The sequence below is a fragment of the Podarcis liolepis genome (genome assembly GCF_965112155.1).
Source record: "Podarcis liolepis genome assembly, chromosome: 8".
NCBI lineage: Eukaryota > Metazoa > Chordata > Lepidosauria > Squamata > Lacertidae > Podarcis > Podarcis liolepis.
Window position 1 is genome coordinate 7,055,817 of NC_139560.1, and position 18,440 is coordinate 7,074,256.

The 18,440-nt window shown below is 43.6% G+C and overlaps 1 protein-coding gene across 3 annotated transcripts in view; it reads left to right on the plus strand.

Annotated features, from left to right (window-relative positions):
- The window catches only part of TRAPPC9 (trafficking protein particle complex subunit 9), a 262,165-nt gene extending 244,649 nt beyond the window's left edge, over positions 1-17,516 (plus strand). For all 3 annotated transcript variants that reach the window (XM_083516565.1, XM_083516567.1, XM_083516566.1), the window contains 2 exons: positions 11,845-12,068; positions 15,455-17,516. In XM_083516565.1, the coding sequence (XP_083372691.1) occupies positions 11,845-12,068; positions 15,455-15,634 (404 nt within the window). In that variant the 3' untranslated portion in view covers positions 15,635-17,516. The remainder of the gene's footprint in view (positions 1-11,844; positions 12,069-15,454) is intronic.
- Positions 17,517-18,440: the final 924 nt, after the last annotated feature.

The window sequence follows — 18,440 nt, forward strand, 5'->3', positions numbered from 1 at the left end:
ACCAGCATGGGTGTTGGAACAGAGCGCTTACATGGTTACTCTTAAAGATATGACCGTGTATATATCTGAAGATCTGCAGTTCCCAGTGGGCCTTTCGTATATGTGGCCGGCGATGCAAGTATCATCTACATGAGCATGTCAACATACACACCTGTATGTAACAACATGTCATATATGCAGCATCCCTCATTTCAATAATATTAGCAGCACTTGTGAGAAGTGAGAGCTGGACCATAAAGAAGGCTGATTGCCGAAGAATTGATGCTTTTGAATTATGGTGCTGGAGGAGACTCTTGAGAGTCCCATGGACTGCAAGAAGATCAAACCTCTCCATTCTTAAGGAAATCAGCCCTGAGTGCTCTCTGGAAGGACAGATCCTGAAGCTGAGGCTCCAGTACTTTGGCCACCTCATGGGAAGAGAAGACTCCCTGGAAAAGACCCTGATGTTGGGAAAGATGGAGGGCACAAGGAGAAGGGGACGACAGAGGACCAGATGGTTGGACAGTGTTCTCGAAGCTACCAGCATGAGTTTGACCAAACGGCGGGAGGCAGTGGAAGACAGAAGGGCCTGGCATGCTCTGGTCCATGGGGTCACGAAGAGTCGGACACGACTAAACGACTAAACAACAACAAGCAGGCCAGTGGCTCATCAGCCCAGCATCCTGTTTTCACGGTCTAATTTTATTAGACCAACAGAGAAATTACCCTTGATACCCGAAAACATTTATCATTTGGTCCATTATTTATTTATTTCATTAAATTTATACCCCAGCCTTCCCCCCAAAGGAGCCTCGGGCAGTCCATACAGCTTAGAAACTACCAGCATAGAAAAAAATATACGGATTCAGTATGACAGCAGCAACGTCCCCGCTTCATACATGGCTCTTAGAAAGGTTGGTGGATGACGTGGTTTTTGTTACATGGTTTTGAGATAGAAATCATTCCAGGAATAATCTTACGGATGCTGAGTGTTGTGCTCCCAAACTGAGGGGGCAGAAGGAAAGTCTGATCTCTGCATGTGAACTCTTCCTTTGCTAGGCTAATGATTTCATGATACTTTGGAAGGAAGTATGACATATCCTTAGGAATCTGGGATTCCTTGGAGGCCCGTGGGTGTTTGGTTTTTTTACCGCTTTTACTTACTTAACAGGCCAGCTTCCCAGGTATGGCTATAAGACATGATGTTTTCAGCTCCAAAAGTCTTTTCTAATAGCCTGGGGCACATATCATTCCATCTCACTGTTGTGGTATGGGTTAAAAGACAATGTTTGGGGAGGAAATAAAAAACCCCTGAATAATTTGCAGACTGAGCTGGTTTTTAAGCAGAACACTACATTTCTGAATAGTGCAAGGAGGTGATTGAAAGTCGCAGACTGTGTCCAGCAGGGCATCAAACTCTAATGTGGACATAATTTATTGTATTTCTAAGTGTACTTTATACAGTTTTTGAGCCAAGAAACACGCTACAAAATTCAAAGGTGCAGAATATGAAAAATAATTGCATTCTGATCAGTCAGTCCAGAAGGTTCATATCAAGCCAATTCACATTGAAATTAATAGAAATCAAAATTCTCCATCTAGCCCCCTATATGGGTAATGCCAGTAACCCCAAATACATTGATAAGGTCATCAGGATTCATGTTTATTAAATGTAGAATGGTAATTCTCAATAAGCATAACTGGTTTACTCCCAAGTGAGTGGGGTTACATTGCAGTGTCGTTTACCAGAGTCATATACCAGCCCAGGTTCTATACCATACAGTGGGTAGTATCCAACAAAGTAGAATCATAGTATTGTAGACTTGGAAGGGACCCTGGGGGTCATCTAGTCCAGGCACGTCCAACTCCATAGAGACTGTGATCTACTCCCAGTATAAAACAACTGGCAGTGATCTACCCATTGTCATTAGAGTGGGGGTGGGTGGCCAAAGTTGTTGAGCTTTTTGGGGGGGGCAGAGTTGTGGAGTTTTTAGGGGGGACTTCATAAAATGCTGGAGGGGGGATCTGAGACTTTCAACAAAATACTTTCTTCAACCAACGATCGAACACTCAGGGACTGACCAGTTGATCACGATTGGCCTGCTGGACATCAGTGATCTAGTCCAACCCCTAGCAATGCAGAAATATGCTGTTCCATACGGGGATCAAACCTGCAACCTTGACGTTATCAGCACCACACTCTAACCAACTGAGCTATGCAGGCTGGTTCCATTACTGCAAGAACTTCCAACTCTGCAACATAATTTCCTCTTCTTGTACTCCCTCTGAATTTGTTCTGACAGTTCCCCCAACTCTCAGGAGCAGCTTTGGGGAGAGTGCAGGAGGCATTTGTTGTGTAAATGGAAATCCTTGCACTAACGTGACTACTTCATTGGATCCTACCTATTTATACAATAAAAGCACCATAAAAAGAAACTACATCACAATTCAGAATCATAACACAATGGTTTAAGCAGCAAGAGTATTAAAAAAAAGTCTTTGTCTAGTGCAGTGGTGGCCAAACTTGACCCTCCAGCTGTTTTGGGACTACAGTTCCCATCATCCCTGACCACTGGTCCTGTCAGCTAGGTATGATGGGAGTTGTAGTCCCAAAACAGCTGGAGGGCCAAGTTTGGCCATCACTGGTCTAGTAAAGGTAAAGGGACCCCTGACCATTAGGTCCAGTCGTGACTGACTCTGGGGTTGCAGCGCTCATCTGGCTTTATTGGCCGAGGGAGCCGGTGTACAGATTCCGGGTCATGTGGCCAGCATGACTAAGCTGCTTCTGGCGAACCAGAGCAGCACACGGAAACGCCGTTTACCTTCCCACCGGAGCGGTACCTATTTATCTACTTGCACTTTGACGTGCTTTCGAACTGCTAGGTTGGCAGGAGCAGGGACTGAGCAACGGGAGCTCACCCCGTCGCGGGGTTTCGAACCACCGACCTTCTGATCGGCAAGTTCTAGGCTCTGTGGTTTAACCCACAGCGCCACCCACGTCCCATCACTGGTCTAGTGCCTACAAAATATTGATGTTGGTTCCCCACAAAACCTGCTGGAGTAAGAGTTCCAGAAACAAGTTCCCACAGATGGGAAGCGACTCTCTATGGTTTCCATTTGTCTCACTTTGTCACTTGGACACAACCTTCGTATGCAAGCAGGCTGATGTGGGAGCAGGTGTTCTTTAAGCACCCAGCTGTGTAAAATGGCATTTCTTAAAGCAGACATGTAGCTTCCATTTGGTTTTGCAGTGAGGGTGCCTTAGCCAGCCAGCCCTCAAAGCCCAGGGAGCTAAGCATTTTTCTTTCCAGTGAACATCACCCAGTGCGGAGATTTAATTGAAGAAAGCTGTACGTTATCCAAACCTCTACAACAGTCAAGAGATTGAATTGCTCCAAAAGCGAACACTGATCAACGCTTTGCCAAGGATAGATTTGGGAATTAAATGTGAACTGATGAATGAAAGGAAGCTAATGGAATCCAAGTGAACAAGTTAAAACAGCAAAACCAGGCTTTTGAAATAGACTTTTCCTTTCTTTCTTTGTACCAAGCACATAATTAATAGCGGCAGAGAACACTTACAGTGATAATCTTAATAAGATAGGATTTTCCAACTCTATGGACTCGCTCTAGCATGGAATCCCAATGCGGAACCAAGACCAGAAACTGATATTTAATATAAAAAAATCCCTTCCAGTAGCACCTTAAAGACCAACTAAGTTAGTTCTTGGTATGAGCTTTCGTGTGCATGCACACTATCTGAAGAAGTGTGCATGCACACGAAAGCTCATACCAAGAACTAACTTAGTTGGTCTTTAAGGTGCTACTGGAAGGGATTTTTTTATTTTGACTATGGCAGACCAACACGGCTACCTATCTGTAACTGATATTTAATAGAAATTTGAGTTTTTTAAGCAGAGGTTGGATGGCCATCTGCCGTGGATGTTTTAGTTGAGATTGCAGGGAGTTGGACTAGATGACCCTCGTGGGTCCCTTCCAACTCTACAATTCTACAATTCTATGAATTTCCATAGAATTTGTCTGGAGGGAGGGGCTAAAAAGAACAACCCTTGGAGCGTTCTGCTATTTTATGTGGAAAGCCAACTTGTTTGTTTGCTTTAATTTGAAGGGAGGCATATAAATTTATGAAATAAATTCAATATATGTGAAAGGGCACTTTGAGAGAGAGAGGGATTGTTAACCATAATGTACTGCCTGACCTTTCCGTGAAAATTGTAAACCACAATTGTCCTTGGGTCCATGCATATGCAATGTGGAGTCGCTCTGTCTCATGGCGAGAGCCATAGTCTCCATGGCGAGAGCCCAATATATTTTTGCCTTGAAGTTAGAGTAGAAATCCATTTTTTTAAAAAACCCCAAAAACTTTAAATGTCAATAGGGAATTATAGGGCTGCACTCATGTCCTTATGTTAAGGGAGAGTTAACTAAATTGCATTCCGCATTATAACTTTTTTCGAGGGGTGTGTGTGGGATACTTGTTACAGTTTATAGCCAGACAATAGTTCCACCCATTACTGTCAGAATTTGGCATAATCTCATTGCCAGGGGTTCTACAATTAAAGCAAATCATAAAAGTGATAATGGGAAAGGAAACCTGTTTAGTCCTGAGGCTAAGTTGACATTTTTGTGTGAATCTGCATTATTTATCCTGATTGTAGCAGATGTAATGTCATAAATATTTTTCAATAGTCTGACAAATTTAGGGCCAAATCCCCACTCACTCCTTGAACGAAAGTACACACCATCTTCATTCAAGCTAAAGGCATATGAGAGAAACAGGATTATGCCAAAGAGAGTTGGAGCGAGAACATAGAATAGAATCATATGATCATAGAATCATAGAGTTGGAAGAGACCACAAGGGCCATCGAGTCCAACCCCCTGCCAAGCAGGAAACACCATCAGAGCACTCCTGACATATGGCTGTCAAGCCTCTGCTTAAAGACCTCCAAAGAAGGAGACTCCACCATAGCCCTGTTTCACACCATTCATTATAGGGAAGGCGTCTGAGGATGAGCCGTCATAATTGGACGATGCCATTCATGTTCTTGTGGAAGGACACCACCATCTTGTGAAGCTTTGGTGGGCATCCTATTTTTTGAGCAGTGTTTTGTGGTAGGGATCCTTGTTCCCAACACTGCAAGAGCACTTTCTGGCGAACCAGAGCAGCGCACGGAAATGCCGTTTACTTTGACGTGCTTTGGAACTGCTAGTTTAGCAGGAGCAGGGACTGAGCAACGGGAGCTCACCCCGTCACGGGGATTCGAACCACCGGCCTTCTGATCAGCAAGTCCTAGGCTCTGTGGTTTAGCCCACAGCGCCATCCGCATCCCAGCTTCAAATCCCCACTCGTTCATTAAGTGCTCTGGGTGATGTTAGGCTAGGCTAGGCTCAGTCTCTCAGAGTAAGAATCACATGCACCATCTTGGGCTTCTCAGAGGAAAGATGGGAGAAAAATGTGATAATAAATCTAGCACTGCATACAGTCAGTAAGACATACAAATGCACTCAGCTACCACAGGATATTTGGTACTTAACTCTTGCTGGAACACCATTTGGGCTGGCTTGCCGGCTTGCTCAATTTTGAAAGGAAGCAAGATGGCACTAATTAAATGTAAAAACATTTGTTTTCATGCATGGGAAGGTTGCCAGAAATTAGGCTGCTTGAAAGGATTATGAAAAGCACTGGACTGTTCTACAAATTAGTATTGGTGTTTTTTCTAAAGTACAATATTATTGTAGCTTTGTGTGCAACACTTAACACATACCCACACACCAGTTTCTGCCTTGATTTATAGTTTTGAATAAAAAAAATTAAAAATAAAATGCACTGACTTCATCTTCTCTTTTCTCAGACTGTGAAGGCATTGAATTTTAGAGGTGTGTGTCATAAGTATTTATACACTTGGATCATGCATTCCAAGATTGTAAAGAGTCGGTTTTGTAGACCAAAGCTCACTTTTGATGATTGAGCTTAATATATTCAAATATCTCTACTCGAAACCTGTGCCACCTTAATATGACTGCTCTTGTTATGGTTTTGTCTATATGTTTTCTCTTTTTATCTCTAGCAAACACACTGGTCTTTCTCTCGAAGCTTAAATTCTAGCTATAAGGATGATGAAACTGACGTGAAACACACACAGCAGATTTAAAGCAAAAGCACATGCATGTTCAGTAACTAGGAGACTTGACTGTCATGAAATAACAGTTTTTGTGTATGTGTGCAAGTAAAAGTGGCTGCCTGTTTGGAAAAATTGAGGGAAATGATTTATGCAGGGGGGCCCAAGGAGCATAGAGCATACTTTGGGGTATCTGGTGCACATATTGCATAAGCAGTGTTCAAAACGCCTTTGGAAGGTTTTTTTGCGGGAGGGACCCATAGCCCAGAGCACTTCTATCAAATGTGACTAGTCAAGCTAAAACAAGAACTGCCAGGAACTGCTTCCGACTTCATAAAGAATACACAAAGGAGAGACAAGGTACTTGCCTAATCTAAACATCCAGGAAAGAAAAAACCCAGCTTGATTTGTACATTGCATTAGTTTGCAGTTGGGCAGTATTTTGCTTAATTCCAAGTCTTTCCCCAGATGTTTGGAAAATTGAAATGGGCATAAACGTAGTCAACCAGCATCTAATTTATTTCTACTCATGGCCCTAAGAATTTTCCTCATGTTCTGTTCCAAGTTCAGGATGAATTGTAAGCAAAGAGGAAGGAAGGAAGGAAGGAAGGGAGGGAGGGAGGGAGGGAGGGAGGGAAAGGAAGGGAGGAAGGAAGGAAGGAAGGAAGGAAGGAAGGAAGGAAGGAAGGAAGGAAGAAAGAAAGAAAGAAAGAAAAAAAAAAGAAGCAGGTTGAGGTCACTTTTCTAACCTGTGACAGTTAGCAGCTAATAAAATGGCAAGCACAGCTGGTGTCATTGTAGATCTTAATGTGTGCTCTTACAACTCGCTACACAGGAGCCGATAATGGCAGTGAAACACTTGTTTAAACATTTCACAGCTTTTTTTTTTATCCATACATGTGATTCATCTCACCTAGATGTACCTGTTGCTTTGCTGTTATTTTTAAGCAAGGGGTCTTCCTTAATAATAAAGTTGCATTAGAAATAGCAGCATAATGCTGTCGCTATAATTACTAGTAGTTGGCACTTAACACCAGCAGGGTTCTACAATGCGCTGTGAGTGTCAGTTTTGATTTTATATTTCAGTGGAGAGGAGAGCAAACGGCTGTCAGTAGGCATGATTCTTAGTAAGATTTAAAGGCTTACTCCTGTATATGTTCAAGATTACAGTAAAAATGTAATGCGAGTGAACTCCCCCTGTCCAGCTGCAGTATCATGAATACCTAATTGGTACATAGGATGAGAGAGTCTTGCATTTGTGTGTACATTATGTAGGTGTGTACAGTGTGTGCAGACTGCTAGCATGAGGTCCCAGAAAGGTTGGCCATCAGGAAACATAGACCCCATGCTGCAAAATATTTCCCCACCCCTGGCCTATGTATCCCAACATCCTCTTTCCAACAATGAACAACTAGATTCAGGGGTCAGCAAACTTTTTCAGCAGGGGGCCGATCCACTGTCCCTCAGACCTTGTGGGAGGCTGGACTATATTTTGAAAAATAAATAAATTAACGAATTCCTATGCCCCACAAATAACCCAGAGATGCATTTTAAATAAAAGCACACATTCTACTCGTGTAAAAACATGCTGATTCCCTGACCATCCACTGGCCGAATTTAGAAGGTGATTGGGTCGGATCCGGCCCCTGGGCCTTAGTTTGCCTACCCATGAATTAGAAGCTTCTGGAAGCCCCCCAGGAGAGCATGAAAACAACAACTCTCCTCAGCACATGGTTTTCAAAGGTTGCCGTACCATCTCTGAACCTGGAGGTCCCATTCAGCTATCATGGCAAAGAGCCATTGACAGGCCTGTCCTCTGTGAACTGCCGTTTCTGCCTTTAGCAGTTCTTGGGCCCATTTAAGTGTTTATAGTCATTCAGTTTGTAGAGTTGGCCTGATCTGAGAAATGATTGCGTGTGGTGTGAAACATGGAGGCAGACACAATCTTCCTCCCTGGATTCAGGTTGAAGGCCAAATTATTAATACATCGTGCAGGTCATGGACTGGTTGGACACAGAGGAATAGTGGGAAGAACCAGCCAAGGAACTGCCAAGCAGTGGTGGAGCATATGCCTGCGCTGCCCAGGGCGGGCATGCTCCCAAGGGCGGGGCATGCTCCTGAGGGGCACGGAGGGTGCCCTCCCAGATGCAGGATAACCGCTCGGGTTCACGGAGCATCGCGCGTGCCCTGCAGCTGGGGGCAGAGCAAGCAGCCCACAGGGACAGAGCGAGCCTTCAATGGTGGACGTTCGGCACACCGCTCACCCATGACTCCCAAGCCTTCCCCCCACTGTCAAAACAAATGGGGAAGGGGGGAATGCTGCTGGCAAGGCGGAGCAGCTGCCCCCTTCCCCCAACAGTTCTTTTTTTTAAATAACATTTTTATTGGGTTTTCACAATTTATATAAACACACAATACACAACACAGACACAAACACAAAAACAAACATGCATAATTTCAAATCCTTACTTTCTTAACCACTTTCCCTGACTTCCCCACACCTCCCCTTCTTACATCCTAATTCCAGTCGTTAACCCAGCAAGTTCTTATCTCTCACCTTTACCTTATTGTTATTATTTATCTATTTTTAACTTAATTCTTCTTAATTAACCAAATTTAACTTATACACCTCAATTAAATCACAATACTTTTCTAAGGTCGACCCAAATTCCCTTCCACAGATTTCCCAATTTTTATATTAATTACTGAACATACTAACAAAAGACAGCATAAAATTATGCACCCTTTGGATTCAAAAACTCTCACCCCCCCCTTCCCGGTTTCGATCCCCAAAGAATATCCACAATATCAGTTCTTAGCCTGGATTCCTCACGTCCGAGGCCTTCAAATCTCTCTCAGTCCCTCTCTGCCGGTTTTGTTGATAGTCCTTTATGTTGGTCATCAAATCTCGAAGGAGCTCTGTCCTTCCCCCAACAGTTCTAGGTAGGCTTGGGAGTCACGGGCGGGCAGCACGCCAAATGTCACCCGCTCAGCGAAGACACCCGGGGCGGTTCTCCCCCACCGCAGCCCCCTTCCTCAGCCCCTGCCACCAAGAGAAGAAGACTCAGAGCCCAGAGAGTGGTGGTGGCACAATGATAATTGGGCAGAGGGAGAAGACTGGAAGGAGGAGGTGTCGGAAGCTGAAGAGGTAACAGGACTTAGTGAGCAGGGAGTGTCTATGGTAGAGAGAAGTCCAGAATCAGAGGCTGAAGCTGAAGCTGAAGCAAGAGAGTTGGATGAGGGAGGCCAAGAAGCACATATGAGTCAAGCTAGTGAAGAGTCATAGGTGTCTTTCCCTACTGCTGTGACAAGCTCCCCTCCGCCACTTGTCTCCCAGAACCAGCAGAGGCATGAAAAGGGCAGAGGAGAGCTTGGCTGCACGCAGGCATAGTCTACAATTGCTTGGGAAAAGCCCTGGAGAGGAAGGGAAGGGTCTTGGAAAGTCTCTTGGCAACTGATTCAGGGGGCCAGAACTACCAGGGATGAGCTGCTGTGTTCATTAGCCTTGACACTCAGCCAAGTTTGTGAAGATCGTGTTTTTGCTAATAAAGGGTTAACTCCAACTTTGAACAGTGCGATTTACTGCTGCTTCGGGACAGTGCAGTTCAGTCCATTGATTGTGCTCTGCTGCACAACTCTTCCTCCCGTGAAAGGCAGTCATATCCATTGTGTTCCTCCCCTTCTGGTTTGACTTTCTGCAGTGATGCTCAGCTTCACTTTCTTCTCGTTTACTGAAATGCTAACGGTCATTTTTTTAAACATATCTGAATCCGAGCAAGATGAATATAGCACTCGCCATTTGGCTGCTGTACTAAAGATGTAGAGCTTCTGCATGTTAGATCCAACAGTGATTTACTCCCGAAGCAATACCAAGAGTAATTTCAGCTTTTATATGCCATCTGTGTTAGCAAGTAGCAACGACACCAACTGGACTCTATGCACGGAGCTCTCTTTCATTTGCTGCTGAAAAATATGAAAACAGGTCCATGTGGTGCAATGGGTTTTTTTCTGTGTCAAGGGAAGAATGAAACTTTGAAATACTTTTGATGTTCTGCTACCCGCATAGGCCTGTGCAAACATACTTTGATCACTTGACAGGAACCGCTGTCTTTACACTTTTATAGGTGGCTAGTACTGCGGCTGAGTTCAGGAAATAATTAGTGCCTCTACGCGTACACGCCCTAAATCAATCAGTCTAATTGGCTGTGAAGAATATGAAATAAATTGGTTTGATTAGAGGTTACTGTCTTGTGACCTTTATAGTTTAATTGGCTATGGAGGAAGGATGCTTGGAAAAGTTGCATGGGTTGTGATGTTGGGTACCAACAGAAGAAAGGGGATAGTTATGTTTCGTTCATCATTGTTGGAGTGCAGGTTGTATGGGCCACCTGACTGGTCAGCTTTCAATAAAGGTATATTTATTTATTTATTTATTTATTTATTTATTTATTTATTTATATCCTGCCCTCCCCAGCCAAAGCCGGGCTCAGAGCAGCTAACAACAATAAAAGTAACACAACATTCTAAAATCCATTCCTTCTAAAATCAGCAGTCCATTGTCGATTCTGAATGCCAGTTTCAGTTGTTTGGCACTAGCAAGAACATAAAAGAGCCTTGTTGTCCACCTAGCCCAACATTCTGTTCCCACAGTGAATAACCAAATGCCCATGGGAAGTCCACAAGGTCCTGGTCACGGATCTGCCGTATTACTTCTCATTTGGCGCTGTGATACATTTCACAAGAGGAAACATTTCAAAAGAATGCAGAAATTCAACTTTGTGACATTTGGAGAGAGTGCACAGAGATCTAGGATGGGATGGTAGCTGGTTTTTTATATTTTATTTTATTTATTTATTTTAAAAAGTTACTTCATTTTTGGGATGCTGAAAACAGGTACTAGCTGGGTAGCTCAGGTGGTGTGGTGCTGATAACACCAAGGTCACAGGTGGTTCAATCCCCGTAAGAGACAGTTGCACATAACTGCATGGCAGGCGGTGGGCTAGATTTTTTTCTCAGGGCCCCTTCCAACTCTGTGATTCTGTGTTATATCTATGTGACTCTTCTCCTGAACGTGAACCATGTGCAAAGCGGGGGAAACGTCACTTTCAGTCTCTTTCCCAGAGATGTGTGTGACTTTGGGAAGACAGCTGCTAGTGAGTAGGGTTGCGATAAAAGATATTCCAGTACCTTAGAAGCATGCTGCCATCTTCCCACTCATATTGCAGAGTAAAAAAAAAAAAAAGGAAAACAGACTGAGTGCGTGCTGGGGGGAAAAAACCTAGGCAAGCTTTTCTTAGTATGGTAGCATTTAGAAAGCTGTTTTCTTTTGCTTAGTGGGTACTGGTGAATATATGTGTTACGTTGCAAATTTGGCTGCACATACTCTGCTCCTAAAAGTCACCCTGAAAACCTGGTGGTTTATTCTTGGCATTGCCCAAATGTCCATTGTGTTAGTTCTAGAACCAACAATTCAAAACTCATTAGTCATCATGCGTCTTCTCCCAAACATAATCACAAGGTGTTGAAAGTCGTGATAAAGGATGATAAAGGTCAATGTTTACACAGTATAGAAAAATGTTTTATACATTGCTGGGTAGATGTGGTTCCGGCGTGTGAACTTTCCAATTTTAGTTGTTTTATTTTGGTGCAGTGAGACCGATAAGGATTCAAAGTTCCTGAAGCACAACTTATTGAGTTTGTCATTTGGGGTCTTTGCTTTGCAGATGTGTCGGTGGAGGGAAAGCTCTGTGACTGCGATGTTGTAGCAGATTGCACAGTCGGGGACACAGTGAAGCTGGAAGTGAAGCTGACCAACTGGAGCAAGCGCAGCGTAGGCCCCTTCTCGCTCACGGTGATCCCCTACCAAGATTACCAAAATGGCGTCCACAACTACGACCTCCAAGATGGCATCACTTTTGTTGGATCCAACACCTTATATATCGATACGGTAAATCTATAAATGACCATATGTTGTCTGGTTCCGCATTAGAATGTTGAAAAGATGTTGAAAAGCACAAGTTTTCTGTGAAAGGTATCTTGGCATACCTCATCTGTTGCATCATAGACCAAGAAGTAGACTTCAGTGCTGGATATATCTGCTTCCTAGAGGGTATCCCAGAGCTTATGCTAAAAGAGATACAGTGGTACCTCGGGTTAAGAACTTAATTTGTTCTGGAGGTCCGTTCTTAACCTGAAACTGTTCTTAACCTGAGGTACCACTTTAGCTAATGGGGCCTCCCGCTGCCGCCGTGCGATTTCTGTTCTCATCCTGGGGCAAAGTTCTTAACCCGAGGTACTATTTCTGGGTTAGCGGAGTCTGTAACCTGAAGCGTCTATAACCCGAGGTACCACTGTACCTATATCAGCCACCTTTTAAAAATCTAAACTTAAGAAAATCCTTTAGCATTCTACCTTTCAGTTTAGAATTTACTGTTTTATGCACGGTCCCCTGCTGAATCATAGAATCGCAGAATTGGAAGGGGCCTTGGGGTCATCTAGTCCACCCCCTGCAATGCAGGAGTCTTCCAACCAACCTGAGCCCCGAACCCACAAACCTGGGATTAAGAGTCTCGTGCTCTACCGACTGAGCTATCCAGTCTCATCCAGTTATACGCTACACGAACGTGCTTGACTCCTGGTCCACACATGGGAAAGAGGTTGCAAAGTGGCAAGTGGTGACCTCCTTCCTCAAAGTACTTATGGGAAGCACTTGTGGAAGGAAATCACAAATGTTTGTGAACTTTGATGAGTGGTTTGAACTGTACAAGTTAAGCCAAGTTTGCCAAGTATGATTTTCTTCTCTGACATGAATTGTGATTGAATTGGAGTGCTAGCAACATCACCACCACCACCACCATCATAATTGCAGAGCAGCTTTTCAGCTGATTTCTTGAAGAAAGCCTTGAGGAAGCAGGGATCATTCCCTTTGGGGTCCTCCACCATTAAGGTTGCTGGTGTAAGTAAATGTTTTTCAAGTTGGAGATACAGTAGAACTTGGCAATGAGCCTACAAAACCAAGCGAGAGCTGTTTGAAGAGGCCAGAGTGCCGTAGGAAAAATTGTTCCACAAAGGGAGAGGAACACAGTGTTCTGGTGTTTACATTCTAATTCCATAAGCCTCCAACCTGTAATAGAGGAATTTGAGTGCTTGGTGCTAAAAGAGAACATAAAACTTCTAAGAAGACTAGTGGAACAGTGAGAACCAGGGAAATATGGTTATCCTTGGATATGAGCTCTATAATATAGACAGAGCAGAGGAATATACACATGCACAGAATTGTGATGGATGCTGCTCTCATCCCAAACCCTAGAGATGAAGAAAGACATCAAGGCAGTAACTGAAGGAGAGAATGTTGCATTAATGGGTGATTTCAGCTGCCTGCACATTGACTGGGTGAATGTAGTGGCTCTTGTTATATTGTTATTGCAGCCACTGCTGGAAACTGGAAACTAACCCTCTGAAAGGAGGTGAAGAAAAGATGAGTTGGAGCAGAGTCACACATTTCATCTCTGTGAAACGTCTCCACTGTGCACTTAAGTGCTCTTTTCACATTAGAAATGCAAATCCGAACTGCGAGTGAAGTTAACCTTGTATTTGAAAAGATGTACAGTATCTCATGCACACACACTCATTAGGAAGCTGAGATTGGCTGTGCTGCTTGTTGAGTGTGCTTTCATTAGCAAACCTGGTCTGTGTGATGTAATAAACGAAAGGCCCTTAGAGAGCAGTCAGGGAAATCCAAACCAAACCTCTTTACGGAATATTGCTAGACCAAAAGCTAAGCTGATTTTGCCTCAGGTAGTTGTTTAAACTATATCTAAAACAGCCACCAAAGGCAGAGGATGCGTAGCTCTCCGGTTTCTACTATCTGGATTCTTCAAGTGCTATAGCTGGGTGACCCTGGCAAAATGGGCATTCATGGCTTAATCACTTGTCTGCCTACTGCTGCTCTTTGTTCCAGAATCAAAGCTATGAGAGAGCCCAGTTCTCCCCCCAAACCCCCACTTTTACCTTGATTGATGTTCCCTTTGGCATTCTCTGGGCTGCCTAAATCCAGCTACTTTAGTAATAACCCTTTCACTTTGTGCCAATATCCCCCCCCCCCCAAAAGTAATATGTTACACCAGACCGGACGCTTGCCAATTTAAAAGCAAGCAAGCCAGTGCAATTCTTCGCGGCTCTCATCCCGTCTGTAACAACTTGCAACTCATCTTTCAACCCATCCCCGTTTTTACCATTGATATTCTCCAGACTTGTAGTTTCAATCGGATCTATAATAATAAAGGGACACCAGAGCTTGGTTTCAGTGATCCATCTGAATTTTGGAAGAACAAATAGGACCCATGACAAAGTTTTGTGGTGAATCTTTATTCACTCCATGATACATCCCCATAAACTGCAGTAAAGTTCACACACACAAACCCCCGGTCAACCTTCTTCTCCTCCCAAATGCAGGCTGATTGAGCAATCCAGTTCCCTCTTGTCCCACCTCCAGTTTTGTCATCTCCCACCACAAGTCACAAAAGAAAAAACACCTTGACATTTTAGAAACCCTGGAGTTTCATAGGCCGTTTAGGGGTTTTTCAAAATGATTGGTTTCATTTAATTCACCACTTTATATGTTATTAATACATAAGGAGTCCCCATCAAGAAAGTAGAAATTTCTGCCCTTAGGTGACCCCATTTCACTTCCTAATGACAGGCACTCAGTTACCCATGTTCACTACAGGGCCTCGGACAGAAATCCTCCCCCAGTTCCACCTGGATATAGGAAGAATTGAACCTGGAACCTTCCGTGTGTAAATGCTTTGCTACTTAGCTATAATCCTCAGCTGAATTTTTAAAGTTTTATCCCCACCACCCACCGAAATGTTTGGAAGGAACATGATCGGGGGTCTGGAAACCAAGCCTTATGAGGAATGGTTGAGGGAGTTGGGTCTGTTTAGTCTGGAAAAGAGGAGACCGAGTGGAGATATGATAGCCATCTTCCAAGAGTTGTCACATGGAGGATGGAGCAAGCTTCTCCTGCTCTGGAGGGTAGGACTAAAGCCATTGGATTCAAGTTTGTCGGAATCTCCTTTCCTGTCAACACCAGGAAGAACTTTCGGGCTGTAGGAGCTGTTTGACTGTGGAACGGTCTCCCTCCAGAAGTGGTGGACTCTCCTTCACTGGAGGTTTTTAAGCAGAGGTCGGATGACTTCTCTCATGTATGATCTACTTGATTACCCTGAGGGTCCCTTCCAACTCTACAATCCTATGATTCTAACTATTGATCTGCTGCATACAGATAATGAATATTCTACTAAAATAACTCCCTCCCCCCATCTCTTGCAGGTTAAGCCAACAGAAAATTCGGTGTGCATTGGAGCCCTACTCTTTCTGTACACGGGCGATTTCTACTTGAACATCCAGTTCCACGAAGACAACTCCAGCAGGGAGCTTCCCCTCTCGTGGTTTTGCCTGCCCAGCGTTCACATCCGTGCTGCGCAGCCCGTGATCCAAACTAAGATGTAAATGTACCGTATAAAACAGCATTAGTCGCCATGCTCAGGAAGGCTGGGCGTTGCCTCCACATGACCTTAGTTTGTTGCTTTCCAGTCTGATGTTTTCATTTCTCTCCCTCCCTGTGAAATGCATTCAAATACTTCCCACAATTAGCTGGTAGTTACTGGAAGCTCGTTTTGTTGATTTGAGAAGAAGTGAATGAGTATACTAGGGAACACAATTTTTCCTTATTTGCGTATGGTTCTTACAGAATAACATTCCTTTCTCTTTCCCCCAAAGATCTTACATTGTTGCTGAAGTGCAGCACTGGGCTTTAGCAATCAGTTTTTAAGATGCAGACTTAAAATGGAGTAACGGCTAGTATATTAATGCTTGTCTAGATAGGGGGCATCCAATACATTCTTGCAATATGGGCAGAATTCCTAAAGCCGCTTCCTTGAATTTTCAGCAATATTATAGAAACTTTCAAATATACCGGAAATGCAGGCTTGTAATGCAAACTCCTTTGAGCTGCAAACTTGGGTCTAATCAGCAGGATTACATTTGCAATATAAAACCCACACCAACTTCATAAAAAAGTGCTTCATATTTCAACCACAGAGTGTGCTCGTTATTAGGAAGCAGAAAGTAAATTCCTGTTGGCTTCATCATATGCACATTGGGATCTGAATTAATTCAGAATGGTGTTAATCACATATGTTAAATGGCAGCATTGCAAGGATATCTCTTTTTTTGGTAGAGGAATTGCTTCTAAGCAAGTGACACAGGTATTTGCATGAAGTGTCTCTTTCTCCTCACACCACCTTGTTCCCTAAGTGCGCATTTTCATGCGATGTAGCTTTTGATCTGGCATCAACTCACAGTGCTCTGGACTCCTGGGGCAAGAAATTAGGACTGTGCACTTTTGTTTAGAAGTTGCCTGACTAGTGGGAAACTAGAGACATCGCCTGCTGAAAATCCCTGCACTGACCTTCATTTCAGGATGGCTGTCTATCCTTCTAGGAAGCATTAACCCAATAGCCAGAGAAGTGACTTTGTGCTTTCTTCATCGTGTTGCCAGATGTGTAATGGCAGGCTTTCTCCTACTCCTTGCCTTGGTTGGCCAGAAAATATTGTGCTCTCTCGTCTACTAATCCTGATCACTTATCCTGATTGCGCCCGATAACATTTACGAATGGCCTAATATTTCTGTATCATCTTTGCTCTTCCGTTTCTGAACTCTTCCATAATACCTGTGAAACAGCATGTGGACTGCAGGTGTATGCATTCTCTCCAGATTGCAGTCCATTCCGCTGCTGCTCTCTGGCAACATCTGCTTCCTAATAGATGCCACTCTGTGCAAGGTGACTTTTGAAGTCTGTTCCATTACAGAAATGTAGGATCTAACCTCCCCCTTGTTAACTTTAATGGATTATCTGCTTTGGCACTCTCTCTGTTTGCCTGCTTCAATGCTCATGAGTGAGAAAGGGTAACTTTGCAACGCTGAAGATTGTTAAGTTTCTGGCCAGAAGTACATTTCCTATTGCGTTATTTCACAGATCTGTATTCTGAAGGAAGCTGGTGTAACCCCAGCTGTGCTTAATCTCTGAGCCATTAACATATTAGATTCCACAAATGCACTTGCAATAGAGTTTAAATGCAGACTGTTTTCCAGGTCTTTCTCCTTTTCTGGAAACGTAGGCAGATTTCCCCCCTCCAAATCTGTAATGGGACAACTTTCACCTGTAAATCAACTGTAAACCCCAGTTAGATGAGTTAAACCACTCTTTGGTTTTTAAAACTGTTACAAACAGAGAGCAGAATTTGGTCCGTTGTGTGTACATGCTGATATATGCTGGTGAAACTCAAATCGTATGTTACGTTGAACTTGCCAAATAAATATTTGTCCATCTGCCTCCCTCCACCGTGTATGATTTTCCACTGTGGTTTTACTGCTTGTAATTATGTGACACCTCGGCTGCTGTTATCACCTTGTGCCTTAACAGAACAGTATCAAATTACCCCTCTGTCTGGAATTCAATTTCACTCTATTTTATCTAGCGAAATTGAGCTTGTTAAATGATAAAGAAAACAATAGATGCATATGGACCAATAGGTGTTTTTTTAAAAAAGCGACAACAACCACCATGTCTTTATAGGAAAAAAATCCTGCTTTAAGGAGCTTATAGTCTAAAAACAAAGGAGGAGGAGAGAAGCCCTGGGATATGTGGTAAGAATGCAAGCAAACATGGCTGCACACAGATTTGGCTAAGCTTAAGGTTGAGAGAGCAGGTATATGGGATGAAATAATAAAGACCTCGGCAATGCAGGAGCAATGCGAAAGGTGTGAGCGTGAAACTTTGGAAGGCATGAGTGCAAATTTGTGCAGGACCCTTGTTCTGGGTTGGAGACCTTACCATGAGGTCAGATGAATGAATATCCACTGGTGGTTGTTAAGGGCAGCAGAATGGAAGAGAGACAGATCTGATCCATGGTCTCAGGGTTTCCTGGGGAAGCCCTATGAAGATGAATGAGAGCAGCACAAAAGAGTCAGAGGAACCAGGGTGGTATTCGGGCCATCAAGATGGCATCTAATGGGAAAGTAGTATGGAAGCTGGTCTTCAGTCAGGCATGGTCCTTCGCTAACAAACATGTTCCATCTCCTTATATAGTGTTTTAATAGCTGCTCTTATTTATGGTTTGTATGTTGTTGGGTCCATTTTAAAGGTGCCCTAGTTCTCCTGAGACTACGAAGCAGCCTGAAAACGCGATAAAGAGCATTGTTTTCCAGTTCCTCTCGCTGCAGGCCCCTTGGGCCACATTGTACTATTCTGGC